Source organism: Lepus europaeus, chromosome 2, assembly GCF_033115175.1.
Source record: "Lepus europaeus isolate LE1 chromosome 2, mLepTim1.pri, whole genome shotgun sequence".
Taxonomy (NCBI): Eukaryota; Metazoa; Chordata; class Mammalia; order Lagomorpha; family Leporidae; genus Lepus; species Lepus europaeus.
Window position 1 is genome coordinate 51,374,557 of NC_084828.1, and position 25,756 is coordinate 51,400,312.

Genomic DNA, 25,756 nt, shown 5'->3' on the forward strand with positions numbered 1-25,756 from the left:
TATAAAAAAAGAAAGCATGAACAATGTTTGGTGGCTAGTGACATTACCATATTACACCAAGAATTCTTACTTAATTTTGAAAAGGCAAACCAAATAAAAATACAAAATAGAAACTTTAATAGCTGGAAATATTTTCCTATGTATATAACCCTTATTTTTTCTTTTAATAAAATTCTATTTCACAATGTAGAGAATCTGTGAATATATAACAAAGGGTTTTATAATCAAGAAGTACAATAGAAATTATTAAATTTCAATCAGCTGTTAATTCATAGCAGCGTAATACTGATTGGTATGAAAATAACAATGATGTAAAGAAGCCAAATCACATTGGAATTCTCAGTAGTTAAGAAAGTAAGAGATCTGGAATAAGTGATAATTTAGTTCTATTAATTTATATTTAAACAGAATAAGAGAGTTAGCTTAATGGAACACATGCAACAAAAGATCCCCTCAACGAGCCAAACTATTAGATGACAAGAAGCAGAAAAATTATGGTAAGATTGTGCCTCATAGCACATAGTTCCAAATCCTGGAAGCCTCGAAAATGGGAGTTTGAGTTTGTACTTTGCTTTCTAAGCATGTGATTCAGATGCACATTGGATATCGGATTCTTTCTTCATGTTCTACTTTATGTAAAGTCCTTTAAATTTTTGATTTTCAAGTGTCATAGCCTGAAACTTTCACTTACGTGAAAGCACAGCTCATTTACATGGTCCTACTGCCTATATGGAGAAGTCAAAAATACAGAGTATATGTCAAAGAGAAAAAAGTACATTTTGAAGAACACATAGCCAATCTCTGTCACATAGGTTTATTCTGTCATATGCATTCCCTAACACCAGCTGAAGTGTGTTTCCAGCAAAGGGATTTTCCACATACATTTTCAGTGTGTTATCCCATAACTGTGGTGGCATTTGTTGAAGCTTGCATTACAATAAAGGCTTTTCCACTTCCACTATGTGCTTAGGGTTTTTCCTCTGTGTGACTCCTCTGATAGTAAGAGACAACCTATGGAAGAAGGTTTTCATACACATGCATGCTTTCTCATTTCTGTGTTCCTTGATGTATAGTGAAGACTTACTTCTAGCACCAAAAATAATCACTTTCATTATGTTGATAGGGCTTTTTCTCCCCCCTCTGTGTATGTGCTCTGATGTCTGTTGAGGTCTAACTTCAGGAAAAATGGTTTTCACATTCATTGCATTCAAAAGATTTTTTACTTTTGTAAATTCCATGCCTATTTTGGCTTGGGAACCAAAAAGATATTTGCAGTTCTGCCATTTGCTAGTTCTCAGAGTTTGGAATATATGATTCATCTTCTGTAACACTCAGTCTCCTTATATGCAAAATATGGGTCACAGTATTGCCTTACTGGATTTTTGTGAGAAATAAAGGTGATACTGCATATAAATCTTTAGCATACTTGTTGTATTCCTCCAATAAGCACTATTAAAAATATTGAACAGGGACAAGTTTTTGAGTACAGTGGGTTAAGCTACTGTTTGAGATTGTTGTGTCTCATAGTTGAGTCTTCTTTGGTATGATTTATCTATTTATTTAAAATGCAGACTGGTAGAAGGAGAGACTGAGAGAACGATCTTCCATCTGCTGGTTCACTCCCCAAATGCCCACAACAGGTAGGTCTGGGCCAGGCTGAAGCTGAGAGGCAGGAATTACATCCAGGTTTCCCACATGGATGGTAAATGCCCAAGTACTTGGGCCATTTTCTGCTGCCTTCCCATGCAGATTAGCAGGGAGCTAGAATGGAAGCAGAGTAGCCAGTATCTAAAACAGCTCTCAGATATGGGATAATGGCATTGTAAGCAGCAGCTTAACCTTGTGCACTGAAACACAGGCCCCCAGAGGTCTAGTTCGAGTTCCAGCTGTACTGCTTACAATCATGCTCTCTGCTAATGCATTTGGGAAGTATCACATAAAGGCTCAAGTGCTTGAGTCCTGACCACCTATGTGGGACACCCAGATGGAGTTCCTTGCTCCTGGCTTCAGACTGTCCTAGCTATAGCTATTGTTACCATTTGGAGAGTGAAACAGTAGCTGGAAATCTCACTTTTTCTGTCATTCTGCCCCTCCAATAAAATATCATCTAGAAAACAATATATTGATCAATTTTAATTGATGATGCACTGGCTTTTTGAATGTAATTCTTACTGTTTGTTGGAGAGATGGATGGTAGTGAACCATTACTATGAAGTACATATTTGTTGATTGTTTATTTTGCTAAAATTCAGTTATTCATCTTCATATTGGTGAGTCTCTCCCAATAATTGTACCAATTTTTTTTAATTATACTTTTCCAAGAAATTTAGAAGCCCCCTGCATGTTTAAAGGTTACTTTTGGTCCACTATGGTTACTGAATGAATTATGAGGAGATATGAGAAAAGCTTGAGAGAATAGTTGGGTGGCAACTGAAGTAGTACCAGTAAGAAATGAGGATAGTGTTGAACTAAGTTGTTAACCACATAGGAAGGGGAAAGATAACATATGATGGATGTGGTCAGGAAGTAAAGCTAACCTGATCAACTATGTACTATAGCTCAGATGTCAAGGAAAAACATAAATGAAAGATCTTTCCTAGCCTTTTGCCATGGTAGATTTACTTTTAATGCATTTGGGAAGTATCACATAAAGGCTTTCCTTGCTTTTGCCATGGTAGATTTACTAAGAAAGGCAAGATTAGCAGAGAAGCAGAAGTATGGAGAGAAGGAATCAAGAATCCTGTTTCAACCATGTTTTGTGTTGTGTTTACATCCATGCAAACTCCAGGTACTGTAAGGAAGACAAAAGCTAATAAAACAGTTCAGGCAATTGGCACCGTGGCTAAGTTATCACTTGGGATACTTGCATGCCACATTGGAATACCTGGATTCAAGTTCCATCTCTGCTTTTGATACCAGCTTCCTGCTAATGCACACCCTGGGAGGCAACACTTTGGTTCTCCTCACTGACATGGGAGGCCTGGATTTTGTTCCACGCTCCTGACTTTGAATTCACCTAGTCCTGGTGGTTGCAGGCATTTGGAGAGTGAACCAGCTCAGCCATTAGGCAGATACTAATTTAATTTACTATATTTCTATAGATTTTCCTTTTCTTAACATTTGATAGAATTGGAATCAAAGAATATATGTGGTCTTTTGTGATTGACTTCATTCTCTTTGCATATTTTCAAGATTTACCCAGGAGAAGGTGAATTATTTTTAATTGCCAAATACTATTAAGTTACATGATTTTATCATGTTATTTACCCATTCATCATTCCTTGGATTTTTGGATTTTTCCAGTGGTTTCTAATATGAATAATGCTACTGTGAACATTCATGTGCAAGTTTTGGGGGTATATTCTAAGTTCTCTTGATAATGGAGGAATGCTGGTTACATGATAACTCTATGCTTAATATTGTGAAAAATTGATATAAGTGTTTTCTGTAGTGGCCATGACTCTTCACATTTCTGAAACTAGCAGTCTCTGAGGGTTCTAATTCCTCTGCATTTTAACCCAAAATTGTTATTAAGTGTTATTTTGTTTGTAGGTATCTTGGTAGGTGTAGAGTGATTTCAAATTTCTGTTTTGATTTGTGTTTTCCTACTGGTTAATGATGTTGAGAGCTTTTTATATGATTAGCTAGTTTTCTGTTTTCTTTGGAGAAATATCTATTCAAAGCATTTGCTCCTTTTTTCAATTGCATTGTTTGTCTTTTTGTTTTCTGTTTCTCAGAATGGTTAAATATTTGGGACGCAAGTCCTTAGTAGATGTATGATTTACAAAACGTTTCTTCTTTTATGCACATTATTACTTCCTTCATTGTATTATTTGTAGCATAGAATCTTCTGATTTTGAAAAACAGTGTATTTTTCTTTAATACTTTGTTTCTTTTTTATTTTTATTTTTTAAAAAAGCTTTATTTATTATTTGAAAGGCAGAGTTACAAAGAGGCAGAGGCAGAAAGAGGGATAGTCTTCCATCCACTGGTTCACTCCCCAAATGGCCACAGTGGCTGGTCCATATTCTACTGCTTTCCCAGGCAGGCCATAGCAGAGAGCTGGATTGGAAGTGTAGCAGTTGGGACTTGAACCGGTGCCCATATGGGATGCCAGAACTGTAGGCGGTGGCTTAACCTTCAGTGCCACAGTGCCAGTCCCTAGTTTGTTTCTTTTTGATGTCATATCTAAGAGACCATTGACTACTAGTCACAAAAGTTTATCCTGTATTTTCTTTGAATATTTCTGTAGCTTTACCTCTTACATTTTAACTCTGTGAACCATTTTTCATTATTTTTAGTGTATTATATAGCAAAATGGCCCAATCTCATTTTTATGGATATTCAGTTGTTCTGAATCCTATTTTCAGCTATAAATACATTATGACACAAAAAAACAAAAACACCCACAAAGGAGCAAGCAAAAACACGTTACTTGAGGAAATTGGGAAAAGTGTATTTGATGATTGGTGTTTAAGAATTTACCAAAGTGTGATTAGAATTTGTGTGGATAGAAATAGTAGAGCAAGAGGGTTTTAGATATAGGAAGAGAATCTAGCAAAACAGTTAAAATAATGGTTTCATTTTGACTATAACATGCTTTGCAGAGAACCTGGATTATAGCCCTGATAAAATGGTACGAGGCAGTCATTGGGAGATACCTCAGTGTTATCCCAGTCTGCAGGCAAGCTAGCTAATGTGTATGAGCCAGTTCTCTAATGTCCTTCACTAAGGATTGCTTTCAGTTGTGCATTTATTCCTGTAGGGGACTTGGCCTGCTCTTTAGGTGATAGAGTACAAGAAATGATGTGATGAAGAAAATGATATAGGATAATGATTTTTCATTGTCAGAGCTGACATCTTTGCTGTCACCGGGTCTAGAAATTCAATAGTTTCTTAGGTCCAGCAAAACCTTCATTGACTTCCCATCTATCTAATTTCTGTGAACTTCCCTATCTGTTAGTGCTACTATCCATGTGTTGGTGCTCCCTGGTTGTCATTCAAATTTAGCTGCCCATTTTGGCACTCAGAGCAATTATGGTTATCCTTTGCCTTTTGGTTAAGTGTTGCTTTCTGGTCTCTGCTATTTAAAAATCTCATCATTCCTGTAGAAACTAGGGAACCAATTTCATAAGCAGATTCTCTAACCTGCAAATCTGGTCCATAAAAACATTTTTCAAGATACAGGTGTTCACATTATCATCTTTCTTTCTTTCTTTCTTTCTTTCTTTCTTTCTTTCTTTCTTTCTTTCTTTTTTTTGGGGGGGGCGGGGGGAAGGTTTGTCTTTAGGGCCATCCCTAAAACACAGTTAGCTGGTTTAGCTCTAGTGGTAATTAATAAATTCATTGTATCATGCTCATCTTTTTGTACCTTTTGACTCTCTTATCAAATCATTATACACAGATATTTTTGCCTCTTTTACTTTAAGACGTCATTTTTCTTCCCTACACTCCAAAGGAGTATCTGAATAGTGTATCCTAACAGAATCTAGCTACCCATGGGGTGAGTCGTGACATATGAATCTGTCTTCTTTGATCGGACCTTATATTCATCTGTCTGTTTCCAGTTGTTGCAAGATCTCCTCAGTATGTTTTCAGAGTTCTTGCCTGTACACATTATCTAGATCCCATGGTTCTTTTAATAGATAATCCCTCTCATATCCATGAAGGGACAAAAGTATTATAGTTTTGCTTTACTGAGAACTGACCTTAGTTGTTAGCCTAAAAGTGGAAAGGGAAGGGAGAGCTTGGTGAAGGCAGGTTTCATCTTGCCAGATGTCTCAGTATATCTTTCTACCTCCATTCTAGAATTTGTATTCTTTCCTATCTATCCCTGATCTTAATGTAGGAGAGACAGTGGGATCATGGATTCATCTGTCTCTGCAGTTTGGTTCCTTGCACAGCAAGATCCTGATCCTGCCTTTGCCTTTTTGCTACAGGGAATGAGTGAGTGTCTCTACAGACGCTGTTATAAATGTCTTCTATTTCAAGGCCAGCGCTGTGCCTCAATAGGCTAATCCCCCCCCGCCTTGCCGCGCCAGCACACCAGGTTCTAGTCCCAGTTGGAGTGCCAGATTCTGTCCCAGTTGCCCCTCTTCCAGGCCAGCTCTCTGCTATGGCCCAGGAGTGCAGTGGAGGATGGCCCGAGTGCTTGGGTCCTGCACCCCATGGGAGACCAGGAGAAGCACCTGGCTCCTGGCTTCGGATCAGCGCGATGCGCCGGCCGCAGCGCGCTGGCCACGGCAGCCATTGGAGGGTGAACCAATGGCAAAGGAAGACCTTTCTCTCTCTCTCTCTCACTGTCCACTCTGCCTGTCAAAAAAAAATGCCTTCTATTTCAAACCATTCCGAGTTAGAGGCTAGCTGGTTTGAGAAGTCATTTTTCCCTTCATGCAATGTTACCAGTTACCAGTAATAATTATTACTGGCAATAATTATATAATTTTAATATAATTATTATATATTATATAAATTATATATAATATATAATTATAATAATAATATAACATTACCAGTTACCAGTAACTATTATTCTTATAATTACTTATGCTATTGATCTGTAACTCCCTCAAATCCTAGATGTATTAAATAAATGAGTACAACACATCTACCTTTTTAAGGGTACTTCCTAAAGTTAGTGAAAAAGTGGTATTCAATGATAAGTTTTTTCAAGATGTATTTATTTAATAGGCAGAGTTATAGAGGTGGAGGGATGAGAGAGAGAGAGAGAGAGAGAGAGAGAGAGAAAGAAAGAGAAAGGTCTCTTCTATCTGCAGCTTCACTCACCAAATAACTAAATAGCTGCAATGGCCTGAGGCTGAGCCGATCCAAAGACAGGAGCCAGGGGCTTCTTCCAGGTCTCCCACATGGGTGCAGGGACCCAAGCACTTCGCCCATCATCTGCTGCTTTCCCAGGTGCATTAGCAGGGGGCTGGATTGGAAGCAGAGCAGCTGGGACTCAAATCAGCACCCATATGGTTTGCAGGTACTGCAGGCCGGGGATTTAACACACTGCTCCATGCTGCCAGCCCCAAAAGATAAGTTTATTTTGGTGCAAGAATGTTTTGAAATCCATGCATAGATTTTACATAAAATGCACTTTCGATGAATAGTTTGAAGATCGTTTGTATACATGAGAGAAGGAGCGAGACAGAGACAGAGACAGAGACAGAAAGAGAGTGTGTGAGTCAGTCAGTTGCTATTTCACTCCTGAAACATCTGCAACAGCCAGGACTAGGTGATGTCTGGAGGCAGGAGCCTGAAACTCAATCCAGATCTCCTGCTTGTGTGACAGGAACACAATTATTTGATCCATCTCTGCTACCTACCAGAGACTACATTATTGGGAAGCTGGATTCTGAAACTGCATGCCTAGTTAATCTGATGCATAACATAGGAATCATAGCTGCTAGGCTAAGAACCTGTTGCTTTTTAAAAAAAAAAAAAAACTTTTTGAGGCTCCTTTTTATGATATCCCAGTTTACCATCAGTAACAATGGTGACAACTTTTAAAAATTTTTATTAATATAAAGAGAATTACTTTGGAAGTGTGTATTGCTTTACTTAGTGGGTTAAAATGTAAACTTTAAATTGGATTAAAACTGTAAACTTTCATGGAAAAAAGTGTTATCTGAATTACACATGTAATTACACATTTTCCATGTATTTTAAGAATGTCTCCATATAAGAGATATTTCATAAATATTTATTGATCACACCTTCATGTTCTTTTATCTTAAGAATATCGAATTATGTCAGTGTTGTGGCGCAGTGGGGTAAGCTGCCACTTGTCATGTTGACATCCCATATCAAAAAAGAGTGCAGATTCAAGTTCCAGCTATTCTACTTCTGATCCACCTTCCTGTTTATAAAGCTGGGGATGATGGCCCATGTACTTGGGCCCCTTCTACTCTTATGGGTGACCTGGATGAGGTTCCTGATTCAAGGCTTCTACCTCTCCCTCTCCTCTTCCCTCCCTCTCTCTCCCTGTTTCTCTGCATTTCAAATAAAGAAATACATATTTTTTAAAAATATAGTATTATTCAGAATTAACACCTCATTTTCATCTGTTAAAAGAAGCAAAGTACAAAAGTGCCCAAATGTGTTTGTTCAGTAAAATGTTATTTCAGAGCTGAAGGATTTATGTTCCTGACATGACCTTAAAATTGCATAATGCATCATAAAGTTTTTCATTGCTATGCTAACAGCAATTTTACTTTATTATTCTGTGAAATATTATGTGCACTATTCAGGGATAGCTTTTTTCCTTGGTTTGCAAAGTGAGTGGTTGTTAAGCATTGCTATTTAGTTAAGCATTGCTTTTTACTTAGCCTCAAGTATCCTTTTTTCCCCCCTCTAAAAAAACGATTAATGAAATTTTTTCTAAAGGTTATTTAAAATAACAGAATAAGTTCATTACATTATGTTTGGCTTATTGCACAGTAATGATTGTGTCAGATTCTATATAAATGCTTACAGTTCTTTTTAATAGTTTGCAGAAAGAATGTAATACATCTAAAGTACACTCACGATAATTAATAAAAGGTGAGATAAAAAATAGAGGGTGGGGAAATTCCCAATTTAGGTCAGTTATGTAAAACTTCCCTTGTACTCTTACTAATTTGACATTCTAAATTTTGGGAGAGAAGGGAGGGGGCGGTGCTGCGGCATAGCCAGTAATTGATAGCACTTACCTAGTTCCAATATTTTTCTGGAAATTCTGATTATGAAAGTTCTTTGAATTGTTTCCAGTTACCCAGTACCAGTACTTTTCTGGAAATTCTTTTTATGAAAGTTCTTTAGAAAGTTCATGGAGGGCTGGCAGTGTAGCACAGTGGGTTAACGCCTTTGCCTGAAGCATATGGACGCCGGTTCTAGTCACGGCTGCTCCTCTTCTCATCCAGCTCTCTGCTATGGCCTGGGAAAGCAGTATAAGATGGCCCAAGTCATTGGGCCCCTGCACCCACAGGGAGGACCTGGAGGAGGCTCCTGGTTTTTGGCTTCAGATCAGCACAGCTCCGGCTGTTGCGGCCATCTGGGGAGTGAACCAGTGGATGGAAGACCTCTCTCTCTCTGTTACTCTGTCTTTCAAATAAATAAAAATAAATATTTAAAAAAAAATTCATGGAAAGGGGCTGGCATTGTGGCATAGTGGGTAAAGCTGCTGCCTACAATGCCTGTTGGAGGCGTGGCTGCTCTACTTCTGTTCCAGCTCTCTGCTAATACTCCTGGGTGCTTTGGCCCAGTAGTAGAGGATAGCCCCTACACCCATCTGGGAGACTAGGAAGAAGCTCATGGCTGCTGGCTTCAGCCTGGCCCACCTCTGCCATTTGTGGCCATTTGGGGAGTGAACCAGCTGATGAAAGCTCTCTCTTTCTCTCTGTAACTCTGCCTTTCAAATAAATAAATCAATCTTAAAAAAAAAAAAAACTCATGGAAATTGGCTGTGACAGCTTGGGCTGGGCTAGGCTGAACTCAGGAATTTGGAACTCTATCCTGGTCTCCTGTTGGGTAGCAGGGGTCTAAGCACTTAGCCATCTTCCACTGCTTTCCCAGGTTCATTACCAGGGAGCTGGAACTGGATCAGAAGCATAGCTGTCAGAACTTGAACCGACACTCACATAGGATACTGGTGTCACAGGTGGTAGCTTAACCTGCTGTGCCACAATGCTGGTACCCTAAAATACTTTTTTAACAATTAGAAATCTGCACTACATAATTATTTCAAAGGAATAGTTCCCATTCTTTCACAATTTTCTCATAATACATGCATCTACATGCTGTGTTCAAAAAAATTAGTTTAACCTATACTAATTTTATTTAATTCATACTTTCACAATGGCACATCAGATTTTTGTCCTAAAGTCAATTAATGGAGACAAACCTCATTTTAAATAAGCCTCACTTTGAGGCCATTGGAATGGCTGATGAACATTTCTATAGTTTCATGTATAGGATTCTGAGTCAAGCACTAACCATTTTTTAAGACTTAATAAGAGTAACAGAGAGTTAAGGAATGATAGTGAGAGAGAGATCCTCCATCCGCTGGTTCAATCCCCCAATGGCACAACAGTTGGGGCTGGGCTAGACCAAAGTCAGGAGCCAGGAGTTTCATCCAAGTCTCCCATGTGGGTGGCAGGAGCCCAAGTACTTGGGCCGTCTTCTGCTTTCCCGGGTGCATTACCAGGAAGCTGGATTGGAAGCAGACCAGCCAAGACTTAAACCGACACTCTTATATGAAATGCTGGCATTCCAGCAGGTGCTTTAAACCTCTGTGCCACAAAGCAGATCCCTCTCATTAATCATTTTTCTACTTAATGTGTCTAGAGCATCACCTTACTTGTATTCAAACTTATTATTCATTTGTATGAATAAAACATATATGTATAAAAAACAGGTATTTAGAACTCAATATATTCTCTACCCCCTGTACTGGGTATACAATGATGAAGACAAAATCCCTGCTCTTGCAGAGTATATGTTCTACTTAAATTTATTTTAGTCCAAATCTTTACTATGGGGCAGTATAATTTTTCAGATAATTCTCGTGTTGGTTTTTCAGTGTTCTTTGTAAATTCAGGTAAGTCAGTTTATTTTTAAGTTAATTTCCTCATCCACAAATCCTGGTCAATGTATTTCGTTCTCTCAAAATTACAAGAAAGAAATTAAGTATGGTTTTTAAGATCATTTTTATGTGCTTTTCATATTTGTGAAGTCCTAAGGAAACTACCTGGGAAATCATATATTGTTGAAAGTAATCTAGCATTTTAATATGAATATTTACCATTTCTCTATTGTAGAAATCCTGTAAATATATTTTCACATGATATTTTTATCATATTGTTTATTGGTTAAGTAAAAAATCCCAAGTTTTGTGACTTAGGAGTAGGGGCTTTGCACATATAGAAGATGGACTCTATTTAAGAATATTTAATCTTCATGAATATATGAAAATTTTATGAAGTAATCATTCCTTCTTAGTGAAAATTATCCTATAATGTTTCAGTCTTGTTAACAGGAGAAATCTACCAAATGTAATAAATTTATTTGTAAAATTTACTTTGTCTCAGTAGTTATATTTCAGTTGTACCCCTGAATTCTTACCTTTTTTATTAAGTATCTTTGTAGTGCTAATAAAAAGGCTTTATGTTTGCCCACAGTGAAATAGAAATGTATCCACACATGATGCATTTTGCTTTTTGTTTCATTCTCTGAAACTAGTTATCATTTAAATGCAGACCCTTCACTTTTTTGCTGTAAGAACAGATTTATGTTATTAACCACATGCCTAGCAGCAGAATTCTGGGCACTAATTCTCTAAGTTTATGTCAGTATATTGACTCAAAGTGAATATTTAAGCAGTTCTGAGGAAAATATCATATTAGAATAAGAAGATCCTTTAAGAAGCTTTTCTTTGATAGAGAATATTAGATTCATATGCTTTACAAATTAAGCCACTACACAGTTAACTTAATGAGATGCTTGTGTACATTCAACAATTTAATCTGTTTGGCTTACACAAGGTAAGAGGAATGATGTTTGGAAGAAATCAAACATGTGCTGTTCTACCAAATGAAGGCGGCTTGTCACTCTCCACCATTCTTTCTCATTCTCAGAATGAAGTTAGAGATTTTCTTCCTCTCTTTGGCTCCTTTTTCCCATTTAAATGTTTTTTAGCTGGGGGAATAATTAGTTATACTCACATATAGTGGAACACTTTGAAACGGGTTAAATAGGGAGCCCAACTAAGAATTATAGATATATCATGATTTTTTGTTTCTTTTTTTTAAATCTATCTTTAGATTGTTCTTTACTGGAGAAATAATATGAAAAATTACATGCTTTCTCATGGCTATATTAATCATCTACCAATGTGATATTTGCTAATTTAAAAAGAGATTTGTTCTATTGTAGTTTATGTCTTTTAAGGGATCATTTGTTATCTTCCACTTCCTTTGAATATCTGTTTCTCCTCTATACATTGATCATAATCAAATTTTGAAGAAAAAGCAGAAGTATCACCCCCCCCCTTATCTTCCCCTTTTAGCAGATAGCTGGAATCTGTTCCAAATAAAGGCAGATATAAATTTAGGACTTAATAATTGTAATATAGCTTTAAAAGTTGGGAAGAAAGGAAAGAGATCCCACATCCATATAAATACGTACTTATTTAGTAAGCATAGGTCAAGATGAAAATACTTTCCTGTAACTGTCTCATTCTTCAATGTTATTAGAGAGTGATTCCTTCCCTGTTCTGTGCTATCAGCATATTTAACACTGTTTGTTACTGATTTTTGTTTGTTTGTTAAGCGAGACTAGCCTAGAAACTGTTTAGAGTTTTAATGTATGTGGGATGTGATTTTTCCCCTTTCCTCTTCTCCTGGGAGAACAACAGGTAAGGCTGCTAAGTTCATCAACAGATTTGCTCTTTTCTTTGGTTACATATTTTGAGTAAATTATCAGTACTTAATATCATTACTCTGAAAATATAATCGGGTTTACATCAGCATGCTGAGAGAATATAAGATTTTATTTTTAAATTTCATAATTTATTTTGGAAATGAAAGTTTATATTTGAATTCTAAAGTTTCTTGGGGAAAACAAGGTATATTTTGAGAGATTTGTGTTACAACTTGGATGTATGGGTCAATTTACCAGCATGTTATTCAAATATTCTTTGCCTAGAAAAAGACTATTTGATTGCCTTATTTTGTTCTATGAGAAAAAAGAGTCTGATTCTTCAATGACTGTCAGTTGCTTTAAAATTAATTTACTTGCTCTAACTTCCTTTGCTCAAAGGAATTCAGCTTTTTGGCCTATTTGCTTTTGCTTGCTAAGAAAATGAAAATTTGTATCTGGGTGGAGATGGGATTTTAGAGAGCCCTAAGGCATAAATTATACTTCCTATCACTCCTAACAGCCATTCATTTCAAACAGAAATGCCCAAGAGATTATCAGCAAAGTAATATTGAATTCTGTGAACCACAAAGCTATATGCACACACTAGGGCATGTTAGCCCTGCACCATGTATATCTAGAGAGTAATATTTCTTAATCCTTGTTTAAAATGAATATTCATATAATTTATTCTCTAGCCACAAAATATTTGATATACATAAACCTAATAACTATAAAAGTTATGGGATGAAAATCATCAAGCTTGTAAGAAAACAGGGGCATATTGGTGCCTCCTAACACAGGGCACCAAATGTAAGGAAAGGGAGGAGACAGAACACGAACTCACAGCCAGACCAAATTTATTCAAAGAAAATAAACTCGCAGATTGACCAACTGCCAGAATGCACACAGAGAAAACACATGACAGAGGGCCTAGAACCCAGCAGGCTAGGCCTTTTTTATATCTCAGGTGGGCTAGGGGTGGGGGCAGGGGGCAGCAGGGAGAGGTGAGCTTTCCCTTATTGGTTCTTCAAGTTTGACCCATGGGCTTCCAAACCTGGGGAAGAATACAGGAGGTAGGGTAGAGAACAACTAGGTGTGAGACTGAACCTTCTCTTGAAAGAAGTTAGGGATAACAAGAACCTAAAGTGGTTGAGGCTTTTGTCCTTGTTCCATCAATCTGAATTCTGAGTATACATAAGGAGATGGAACATTGATTTCTTTCTGGCTACTTCCTGCCAATACAGGATGTAGACCTGGGGTAAGGATCTGGGTGAGGATCTATACTCAAGGTCAGATTGGTTGAAGAATAGTCTTGTGGTGTTCCTGCATCATGGCTTGGGATATAGTAGTATATGCTCCTGTAAGGACTTCTGAAATATATTAATTGTACATGGTAGGAAAAGGAGCACTATGATTATGAGGATAAAAGGAGAAATTAGAAACATTGCCCATGGTGGGAAAAGATGGCTAAAACGAGGAAGACAAAGGGGGTTATAGGAAAGCAAGAGTCCTGCGCAGTGTGAAGACTGGAGTGCAGCTGAATGCTCCCATTTTATTTAGTGTGTACATGCTGACAAGGAGCTGTGGAATATAGTTAGTCTGTCCTGCTCTAGTCCTGGGCTCCCTCATTTACTCCCTCTGCTTATGGAAACCCTGGCTGCCATCAGGGGTTAGGGCGAGGACTGCTCTGACTTCTTCAGGCTAGGGCTGAAATAGGGATCAGTGGTCAAGACAAGTTTCCAGCAGAAGGTGGCTTCTCTGGGGGGCTACTGCTAGCTCACAGAAACTGTCTCCATTTGAGGTTTCATGTGAATGGCCATCTAGAATTTTGCTGCTTCAACTCTGGATGAAAGAGATCTAACAAGCTGATTAAATACGGGTCCAAAACAAAGGACGGATCATTATTAGAAAACTTAGACAAGGTGCTGTCCAAACCAGGAGGGAGTTTTTCTATTAAGAGGGGCAAACAGAAACTGACAGGAGGGGGCTTGATGATAATCAAGTGGGCAGTAAGGCCAAGTATATGTGAGATCCAGACCTTTCTATCTCTTCACATGGGATCCTGGAAGAGAAATCCTAAGGGAGGTGTGAACCTCCTTAGGGAAGACAGTGATGAGAACTGGCAAAGGCTCCAGCTGTGGATTGGTTGGGAAATGAGAAAGTGGAAGTGGGAGTGGGAGTGAGAAGGTGTTCTGGAGAGCCGTCTCTCAGGGCTGTCTGAGTCACAAGGGGAAAAGGAGATTGTAAGAATGAGAAGATAAGGGGGGGGGGGGCAGAGACAGTAAAATGTGGAAGAAGTTCAGAAAGGAGAAGAAAGTTCAGAGGAAGGTGGAGAGGGGGCGTCACAGCTCTTACGTAGCTGGTTTGGGCAAGATGCTGATCTCTCACTTCCTTCTTCACAAGGGGCACCAAATGTAAGAAAAAGGGTACAGAACAGAGAGGAGATGGTACGAACTCGCAGCATCACTTGTTATTAGTTCTGCTGTTAATGCTTATTTCTGTCAGCGGCTTGCTTTTCATTGTCATTTAAATATTTTTTCACATAAGAATTAAAATAAAAACATATAAAATAATTCCAATTATACAATGTAGTAAAGCTTACTAAAGTAAAAATCAAATCACCCACGCTTCTGTAAGTAGATACAGGAGTGGATATGGTAATTACAAGTGAGGAATGGAAGTTTTGTAACTTGGAATGTCTTGCTCAGTGAAAGATTTTGGTTAAGCAAGAATAGTTTGCCCTTTAAAGTGTTGCTAGGACTAATGTCTCAAAACCCATACAGTATTTATTCTACAAATGAACATGCTGGATATGGTATAGTAGATTGGGTGTGGCCATGGAAGGAAGCAAGGATGTATCGTGAGCGCCTACTGTCATGCAGCTTGACAGTAGCAAGTGAGATGTACGACTTGTCAGTCATGGGGAAGAAAGGAACACCAGGACACAAGACTGTCTTTCCAATGAGAGATTTTATTGCTTACACACCAGGTTTTTTTTTTTTTTTTAATTACACTACTCATCAGCATGCTCATTGAGGTCAACACACTTATCAGTATCAATATACTTATCAATCTATACTTATCAATAAACTTAACAGCACTACTTAATCATTACTTAATTACTTAGCTACTTAGCTTAATGTAACTACTTAGCTTAACTACTTAGCCTAATCACCTAACTTAATTACTTAACACACTTATCAATATCATTAACATCACTATCAATAATATCAATAATAACACTTAACTTACAGCTAACTTAACACTCTTACTGAATTACTTAGCTTAACATAACTACTTATCATCTACTTAACTTTAATACTTAACTATCAGAGTAACACTATTTTAATGACTAGAGGACTACTGGAATCAACACGATTAATATCAATATCAATAATACTACTTGAAATTATTCATTAATCCATAGATCACAGTATACAGTGTTAAAGTAATTTTGAGGGCTAATTATAATAGTATATGTACATCAAGGTCTCCAGCATTATTTACAGTTCCCTTGCATAGGGTCCAAACATAGGGTCAAAGCATAGTTATATTATATTGCACATGACTAACATTATTTGTAAATGCTGTGTTTTCAAGGCTCTTATCACGGTTATGAAAAAGAATGTCAGTGTTCAAGGTCTAGAGCTCCATGTCTGGGCAGAGACGGATCTCGGATCAGTCACTTACAGGCAGGAAGTCCTGGGAAGGCTGTCACTCTGGGTAGGCTCAAAGTTACCAGGCAGATGGCCAGGCGAGAAGTTGGAGAGGTCCCCTGCTGAGAGGCCTGGTCCAGCTTTGTGGTCAGATCTGGCAGCAGGCTGATAAGGACTCTAGGCATCTCGGCTGGAGTTTTGATCCCGTAGTCACCTTATGTCACCTAGCAAGGGGGCTAGCGAGGTGGCGCTTCAGCTCCAAATGCGAGGAGATCCAGAGGTTCACTTGCACTGTGACACACACACACACACACACTCACGCATAGACCGTGGGGTTACAGCTCAGGGACAGCTCTGCAGGTCGGCTTGTGCTGCTATCTGCTCCATGCAGAGTAGCGGGCTGCCTCATTAGCTCTGGATGTGTGGAGATCCAGAGGTTCGCACACACCAGGCCATGATCCCCAAGAGGATGGAGAGTGGTGCAAGGGCTCCCTTTTTATCTTCATTTTCTGGCAGTTCTCCAGCTTGCCATCTTCCGACTTGTCCAATCAATGCTGTTTCCTCCTTGCTTGCAGTTGAACAGTCCAGTTAATACTGTTGCCATCTTACTTATGTTTGAATGGTCAGTCAGTGTGGGTAGGAGGGTATTGTCCATAGCACACTGTTATCTGACTGACCAGAGGTGTCTGCTTGGTATGATTAGGAGTATCTCCCTAACAGCCATTAGGCATTGCCTCAGCTCCTGACTTATAACTCCACTTGTGGCTGGTGGTAACTTTTCAGTGTTTTACTGTGGAGTTTCCACAGTTCATCTCCTTTCCAGGTAAGCGGTGATCCATGACTTTTTTTTGAGATTCCTGTGGGATTCTCCACAGGATGAGGCTTGGGAAGAAGTTTATTATACTCACAAGTCTCAGAGAATCAGGGTATGCAATACAGGGCCGCAGAAGAAGTACCAGGTTTTCATTAAGTGGAAGAGAAGGTTGAAGAGAAAAGTCTAGGCCAATTCCTTGTGATTTCTGCAAGAAAGGCAAGGTTAAGCAAACACTCTGGGATTTGCAGTCTAGTTTGAGTAATTCCTGTGGTATTTGGGCTATTGAGTTGGTATCTGGTTGCCTAATATCTGGCTTGGGATGACTTAGGACCTTGGAAATAGTTGAGTTGCTGTGTGAGAGTTAGGTAAGGAGTTGTTTGGGGCAGTTTACTTGGGAACTGGTTGGTTTGCATATGAAAGATGTTCTTCTCCTGGCTCAGCCCTTTGCTATCTAAGAATGAACTAGCACTGAGAGTGGCAGTCTCTCCACACCCATGCCTTTGCAAACTTTCTATGATGTCAAAACATCATGGAACACAGAAAATAAAGTTTGAAGGCCTTGATCCCTGTAACACTGGATACTTAAATTCATTTGTGTTAGATTTTTTATTGATATCATGAAAATGAAAATTGCTGTCATACTTTGTTTAGATTGAGGAGGACCAAATGAGTTAATATTTGTGGAAAAGCTTTGATGTATATAAATTCAGTAAAACAGTTGATGCCTCAAGTATTGCATCCAGGTGACCTTGTGGCATATGAGAGAGAACTCTTTTTAAGTACAAAACCAAAACTTCTCCTTGAGCAGGACACTCCAAGTTTCTAAACTTTCCCGCCTATCAATTCATCTAGCCACCTTTTGATACAAATAATGTGCTCATGAAATTGTCATAGTGGAGAAGAAGCTCTCTGTTTTGCTTTACCAGGCTCTAAAAACAGAAATAGTTTGCAAGATCTTCTCTTCTGCCAAAGCATATATAATTTCATTTGATCTACTGAGCTCTTTTTTACATTATATCTTCAATAATTGTTATATGTAAGTATTTTATTTTGAATCTTATCTAAATTTTTTAAGACACACAAACATATTGAGATTAAACAATTTAGGGGTATTATTGAAGAACAAACAGCTGAGGAAGTTAATAACAGCATTAAAAACAGATTTTATAACATTTTCATTCTGTTGTTGCGTGTTAACCAGCCTTACATATGCTGAATTATTTTACAGCTGAAGCATAAATTATGTGTTAGTTTTAAATGGGATTCTGAACTTTGATCGACTGGATATTCATAGTACAGAACTAAAGTTTCCTAAAAATGTATGCATATAACTGAGTTGTAAATGTTAATATCTATTCACTGTTTTGCTTCTGTCTTATTGAATCTTTAAAAATTTTAAGATTCAAGTTAAGTGCTTTCTTCTTGGTGAAGCCTTCCAAACCTCTTTAATTCATAAATGTTTCTGTCCTTTGAATGTTTACCATATATTTGTTGTATATACTGTAAAACTGTCACTTATGCATGAATTTGCTATTAATTATTTTTTCATAATTTAAAGTATTCTAATATCTTAAAAGTATTATAAGTTTGAGAATAAACCTTACACCTTCTTCATTTCCTTAAAATATGTAACTTACAATACTGTACAAATTCTCTAAATATTATTGATTACTTATTAATACATGAGCTGTAGGATTTATAAAGTACTATATGAGATAAAATCACTTTTGGAGTACATGTTTACATTAATTTATGAAATAGAATATAGATTTTCAGAATTTTATCATTTTTTAAAATTTATTTGTTTAGTTTGAAGTGTAGAGAGATAGAGGGATATATAAATGACAGGGAGACATCTTTGGATTGTGTCTCTTTCTCAGGTGCCTATAATAGCTGGTACTAGGCCAAGCCAAATCCAGGAGCCTGGAATTCAATCTAGGTCTCCCCAGTGAGTGACAGGGACCTAAGTACCTGAGCTATAACCTGCTGCCTCCTAGGGTGCACATCAGCAGGAAGCTAAAATTGGAAACTGAGCTGGACTCAAACACTGGCAGTCTGACAGGTGATACAGGAAACCCAAGTAGCATCTTAACTGCTGCTTAACCAGCCCCTAGAGTACTATAGATAACTCTCTTTGCTACGAAAGAGTAATTATAATGTTTGAGACTCCAAATTAGATTTCTAAAAATCATTACTGTCTTTAGGCAAAGAAACAAAGACACTGCTCTGTGCCAATGGATCTTGCCTGTTGACTCAACATGTATATTCATCGCCCTTAAGTTCATGATCTTTGAGGGATAAGGAGACACCACTTAGATCATATACTTCCTGTTTTGTACTAAAAATATTCAAGACCCCAGAATTTCTTGTTCAAATAGCCTCAAGTAAACTTTTAGGAACTTTATGGCTTCTTGCTGGGTTCCATCCTCCAGTGTCTCTGTACTTTGACACTGGTATGCTCAATCGAAGTTGAATGGAGAACTGAAGTTAGCAAATTTTTTTGTAACAAGATGCGGAACTAGCTTGTACTTGGGGGCTGGGATGCTCATGTATGTGCATATGTAAAGCCTATCTAGGTATTGGATGGAGCTAAAATTAGGGAAAGAAATTGAAGTGGGATTGACTAAGGTTTGGGGCTGGCTGTCTATGGATTACTACATGGTCCAGTGGAATTCCAAGGATGCTAGGTATTTTAAATATTAGTGAGGACTCCCAGGTTGCTGTAAAGGTATTTTTACAAAGCAGAAAAATCATTTAAAATTTGATTTTATTAAAATAATGATTTATCATTTAAAAATATTTAGACATGGTGTGTGAGTTCACATTCTTGCCTTGGAGTCTCCAATTTTTTGAGGCCCCATTATTAGAAAATTCTAACTAGAAGGCTATGTAACTGTATAAATATAAACATGTAAATTCAGTATTTTCAAAAAAAATTATGCCTAAATGTATGATTTCTACATCTGCTATTGTAACTTGTTATATAAATTTCATAATCTTTTAGATCTATACTAATCTTGAATTCATGTTCTTTAGGAATCAGATTTAAATTTTAAAAATCTGGAATAAATTGCATTCTGTATTCTTAAAGAAGATAAAATGCAGCAGTTGATCTCCTTTGACTGTTTTGGTACCAGAATGAAATTCTAATTTCTTTTTTTTTTTTTTTCTTAAATAAAAAAGATGAGTCTGCATGTGGAGGAGTAGGTTAAGCCACTGCTTACAATGCTAGTGTCCTATATTGGAGTGCTGGTTGAATTACCAGCTACTCTGCTTCCAGTCCAGGTCCCTGCGAATGTGCCTTGGAAGGCAAGGGAACATGGCCCAGGTACTTGAACCCCTGCCAGTGGGAAACTGGGATGAAATTCCTGGTTCCGGATTTTGGCCTGGCCCAGACTCTACTATTGCTACCATTTGGAGAGTGAATGAGCAGATGGAAGATATTTCTCTCTCTATTTTTTTCTCTCTCTCTGCCTTTCAAATAAACAAATGAATAAATACTTAAAAAATAAAAGAAACAAAGAAATTCTACGGTTCCTTAAACATAATTTTAACATAAAATAATGCACCCTTGTATACATATGTTTTGTCTTTGATAGGGAACACATTTCTCATTTTCTGCATTTCTGTACTTTATTATTCCTTGGTTTACATCAATCTTGATGCAGTGACTACATAATTTTCTCTCAATCTAAGCATCCTCCAACCCAACATATTTTTAAATAAAGACATGTAATTGCTTCATTATTTTTATCCAAATGAGTAAGTTTTTCACATTTTAGTTATTTTAATCTCTCATTTTAAGAAAGTTGATTGTGTGATGAGCCTGGCTAATAACATTTTTTAATATGCAAAGATATAATCTGAAGGTATTGAAATGTAATTATTCAAATAGAATTTAGTAGTAATATATTTCTATACTCCTTTATCATAGAGTAAAGAGGGTAGAATAGGAAATAATAATTCTGGGTATTCTCTGAGAAATTGCATAATTTTTTTTAGAAATTTATCCTAAATGAGAATTATTAATAGAGAAGTACTTTAGAGGTTCTCTTGTAGATAAATTGTTTAGAATTTTGGACATTTATTTTCACAGTTCTCAGATTTTATTATTATATCATATTTCTTATCTTGGTTCATGGTTACATTCAAAATAATTAATATTTTTTTTCCACCAGGTTTTTTTTTTTTTCATTTCCAATTCTCTTTATATACAGAAGATCACTTCAGTATATAACTAGTAAAGACCTCATCAGTTTGTGCCCACACAGAAACGCAAAGTATAAAAATACTGTTTCAGTACTAGTTATAGCATCACTTCGCTTTAGACGACACGTTAGGGACAGATCCCACATGGGGTGTAAGTACACAGTGACTACTGTTGTTGATTTAACAGTTTGACACTCCTGTTCATGGCGTCAGTAATCTCCCTAGGCTCTAGTCATGAGTTGCCAGGGCAATGGAAGCCTTTAGAGTTCGCTGACTTTGATCTTATTCCGATAGGGTCATAGTCAAAGTGGAAGTTCTCTCCTCCCTTCGGAGAAGGGTACCTCCTTCTTTGATGGCCCCGTTCTTTCCACTGGGATCTCACAGAGATCATTCATTTAGGTCTTTTTTTTTTTTTCCATGGTATCTTGGCTTTCCATGCCTGCTATACTCTCATGGGCTCTTCCGCCAGATCCGAATGCCTTGAGGGCTGATTCTGAGGCCAGAGTGTTGTTCAGGACATCTGCCATTCTATGAGTCTGCTGTGTATCCCACTTCCCATGTTGGATCTTTCTCTCCCTTTTTGATTCTATCAGTTAGTATTAGCAGATACTTGTCTTGTTTGTGTGATCTCTTTGACTCTTAGACCTATCAGAGCTATCAATTGTGAGCTGAAATTGATCACTTGGACTAGTGCGATGGCATTGGTACATGTCATCTTGATGGGATTGTGTTGGAATCCCCTGGCACATTTCTAACTCCACCATTTGCGGCCAGTCCGATTGAGCATGTTCCAAATTGTTCATCTCCTCCCTCTCTTTTTCCACTCTTAGATTTAACAGGGATCACTTTTCAGTTAAAATTTAAACACCTAAGAATAATTGTGTGTTAATTAATTAATTAATTAATATTTTTAACAAGCCATGATACCACTGATTTGCCTTTAAATTTATGTCTAATACTATAAGATCCATGACATGCTAGATTGATAGGCATTTGGATGCATAATTTCATATAGTTTTTCATGAGATTATTGGATCACCATGATAAATAATTGGAATATTTCATAAAATTATATCATAGTTCAAAAGGAACTCACTGTTTTTTCCTGGAAAATATTCTGCATTTCTAGTGGCAACTTACAAATGAAATTTTTAGTATTTGTATTTAAATTTGCTTATGGACAATATAAATCATTTGTAGAAACTTACAATAGATAATTAAAACTACCTATTCTCATAGCAATCCTGTAGCTGTTCTGGTTGGAAACTGTACTAATTGAAATTTGGTTATCCTCGATTGACTTTATAGCTAATTGCAATGAGAAACTACAAAAAGTATCTTAAATAATCTTATTATAAATCACTGAAGTACAGTATTAAGAAAAATAGTACACTTATTCACAATGGCAAATTTTTTATCATTTTCAGTACACTCTAATAAGTATGCTTTTTGCAATATTAAATGTATAAATACTGATTATATCAACTGACTTCAAAATACTCAAAAGTATTTGGCTCAGAGTAGAAGCCAAACTGCTTAACATGCTCATGCAGATTGTTTGTCCCCTCTTTGACTCTCTGTCCTTATTACCTTGGGTACTTCCAGGGATGCTTGTAGCCTCTTGCCTGAGGATTTCATGCTTACTGCTTCCGCTTTGCATGATTCATAGTAAATCGTGATCTGGCCGCCCTAATTAAAATTGCAGTCCTTTACCTTTCTGTCTCCCCGCCTTATTTTTCCCCTTGTACTTTCCACAATATTATTCGGTTTATTCATTTAATAATTTTTATTATCTCTCCTCATTCTGAGGTAATCTCCATAAAGGCAAAAGTGTTATTTTGTTGTTGTTTTGTTGTTGTTGTTGTTGTTTTGGGAGGATCCGTTAGTTAACTGCTAAATTCCCAGTGTCTAGAAGACGACCTGGTTAATGTTTCTTGAATAAGTCTAGAGCCTTATCTATCTAATGCCTTTCATGTGAAAATAGTCATGTCAGCTCTTTATAGTGTACTGGTAAACACACCTCAATGTGGCAAATTGGAAGTGAGAACAGATGTGAAACCAAAGTGGATTTGTCGGGGGTTTAGTTGTTTTGATGGACGATATTTTACATTCTTACAGTATGACAGGACTATTTTAAATGCTTTACAAGTATTTAATCTGTACCTTACATTTACCTTATCAGACAGGTACTATTATTAGTTCAGTTTTATAGTTGAAATTGGAGCTTAAATAAATTTACCCTAGGTCAGTCAATTACTGTTTAGGAAGGCAAGATTCATACCAAGACAGCTGGTTCCAGTATTCATGGTCTTAACCAGAGGCTCATGGTTAAAATTCTACTGCATTGAAATAACTTCATTTGTATTCCTTTTATTCATTTTTCTTTCACTAAAACTGATTTGGGAAGTAATTATTTCTGTTTAGCCACTGTGGTTTTATAACCATTTTTTTCCCTTTTTTCAGTGGGATGCCATCACTGAAATGGATGAACACAATAGACCCATTCACACATACCAAGTATGTAATGTCATGGAACCAAATCAAAACAACTGGCTTCGCACAAATTGGATCTCCCGTGATGCAGCCCAGAAAATTTATGTGGAAATGAAGTTCACACTGAGGGATTGTAACAGCATCCCATGGGTCTTAGGGACTTGCAAAGAAACATTTAATCTGTATTATATGGAATCAGATGAGTCCCATGGAATTAAATTCAAGCCAAGCCAGTATACAAAGATTGACACAATTGCTGCTGATGAGAGTTTTACCCAGATGGATTTGGGTGATCGCATCTTGAAACTCAACACTGAAATTCGTGAGGTTGGGCCTATAGAAAGGAAAGGATTTTATCTGGCTTTTCAAGACATTGGTGCATGTATTGCCCTTGTCTCCGTCCGCGTCTTTTATAAGAAGTGCCCCTTCACTGTTAGAAACTTGGCCATGTTTCCTGACACCATTCCAAGGGTTGATTCTTCCTCGTTGGTTGAAGTACGGGGCTCTTGTGTGAAGAGTGCTGAAGAGCGTGACACTCCTAAACTCTATTGTGGAGCTGATGGAGATTGGCTCGTTCCTCTTGGAAGGTGTATCTGCAGTACAGGATATGAAGAAATTGATGGCTCTTGCCACGGTAAGAAAGAAAGAAATAATTTATCTTGCATTTAAATTATAATTTTTAAAAGTAAATGTGTTGTCCATTTATTTTCAAATAATAAATTATAGAAAGCTATTCCTGACAGTTGTGGAAGAAATTGACTCATAGTAACATAAGAAAATTTGAACATTTATTATGATATTTTTCCTCCTGAGAAATATTTATGAAAATGTACTCAATTGCTTTCAGTGAAGTAATTAAGTAGCAAGGACTGTTGTATTTAAGAGACTACAGATTATGGCAATATATTACTATAAGTATATTACATCTGACAATCATGTAGTGTTAACATATATTAAATTAGAAGACATCCATAAATAGTTAATAATAATGTTATAAAATTATTAAATAATAATTTAATAATCTAAGGATTTATATTAGCTATTAATAAATATTTGCTTTTTAAATGACATTGTGAGAATAAAGTAACTTTGGCTAGATGATTTTTACTTCATGATTTTGAAAATATTATGGATGACATTAGTTCGCCTTACAGCTTTTGCTCATGTGGTTTTATGGACTGCTAAGCATATTATCTTATATCTGATTGCAGAAAGTGAGACAGTGGGCTCATTATAAATGTTAAACATCTTCATCTAGTGGATGGCAGAAATGAGAAGAATAGAGCCTGAATTCTGTATCTGTGGCTTATAAACTTTGAAACCAGTTTTTTTTTTTTTTTTTGGTCGATAAAGTAGTAGTTATAATCAACTGAAGATAAAGTGCATATTTAAAGTAAAGCCATTAAAAATAAGCATATTTGATTAGATACAGTAAATTGCTATTTACAAACAAGAAGTCAGAATGGATGTGAAGACCTCGTTTTTACAGCTAATTATCTTATATTTCCAGCAGTCTCTATTTTAAAGTATTTATTTATATGTATTCTCGATGCTTGATATTGCCCTTTCCTTTCCTGTGATAATTGGTCATCATTGCTTGTGTTGCCATCTGTCAACAATATATCTCACAGCCCCGTCTCTGCATTGCATACTCATAAAGCCTAAACACAAAATTAATTCAAATTTACATGAATTAACCATAGCTCAAGTAGTAATATACCCACACTGATAATGGGAAAAGAAACAAGTGGTATCAGTATATCACTATTTTATCTGTCCTGCTAAAAAAGGTGATTTAATCTATTAGCATTATTGAGCACCAGTTATCTCTTAATCATTTATGGTAGATGATAGAGATAAATGTCAATAAGGCATATGTTTGTTACATATTGCTATGAGATAAAACAACTGAAAACTTACTGGCTTAAAACTACAATGATTTGTTACTTATCACAGCTCACCTAAGTTTTTCTTCTGCTTTTTGTAGAATAAACAGAGGTCAGTTATGTAGCTGAATTCCATGGAAAGCTTAATTGGAGCTGCAGTTCTACAACGGGCTCTTGTCTTCTAGTGCCTCTCTGTGGCTTCTTGTCTTTTATGAATGAGAGCAAGTTTTTCTATAATGTAGTGGCTGGCTTAAAAGGGCATTTTTCATAAAGTCAGGTGTAAAATGAGCACAGGAGGG

The 25,756-nt window shown here is 36.9% G+C and overlaps 1 protein-coding gene across 1 annotated transcript in view; it reads left to right on the plus strand.

Moving 5' to 3' along the window:
* Positions 1-25,756, plus strand: part of EPHA6 (EPH receptor A6) — a 1,087,270-nt gene that overhangs the window by 220,871 nt on the left and 840,643 nt on the right. Inside the window, exon 3 of the mRNA XM_062206703.1 lies at positions 23,542-24,205. Coding sequence (XP_062062687.1) covers positions 23,542-24,205 — 664 coding nt within the window. The remainder of the gene's footprint in view (positions 1-23,541; positions 24,206-25,756) is intronic.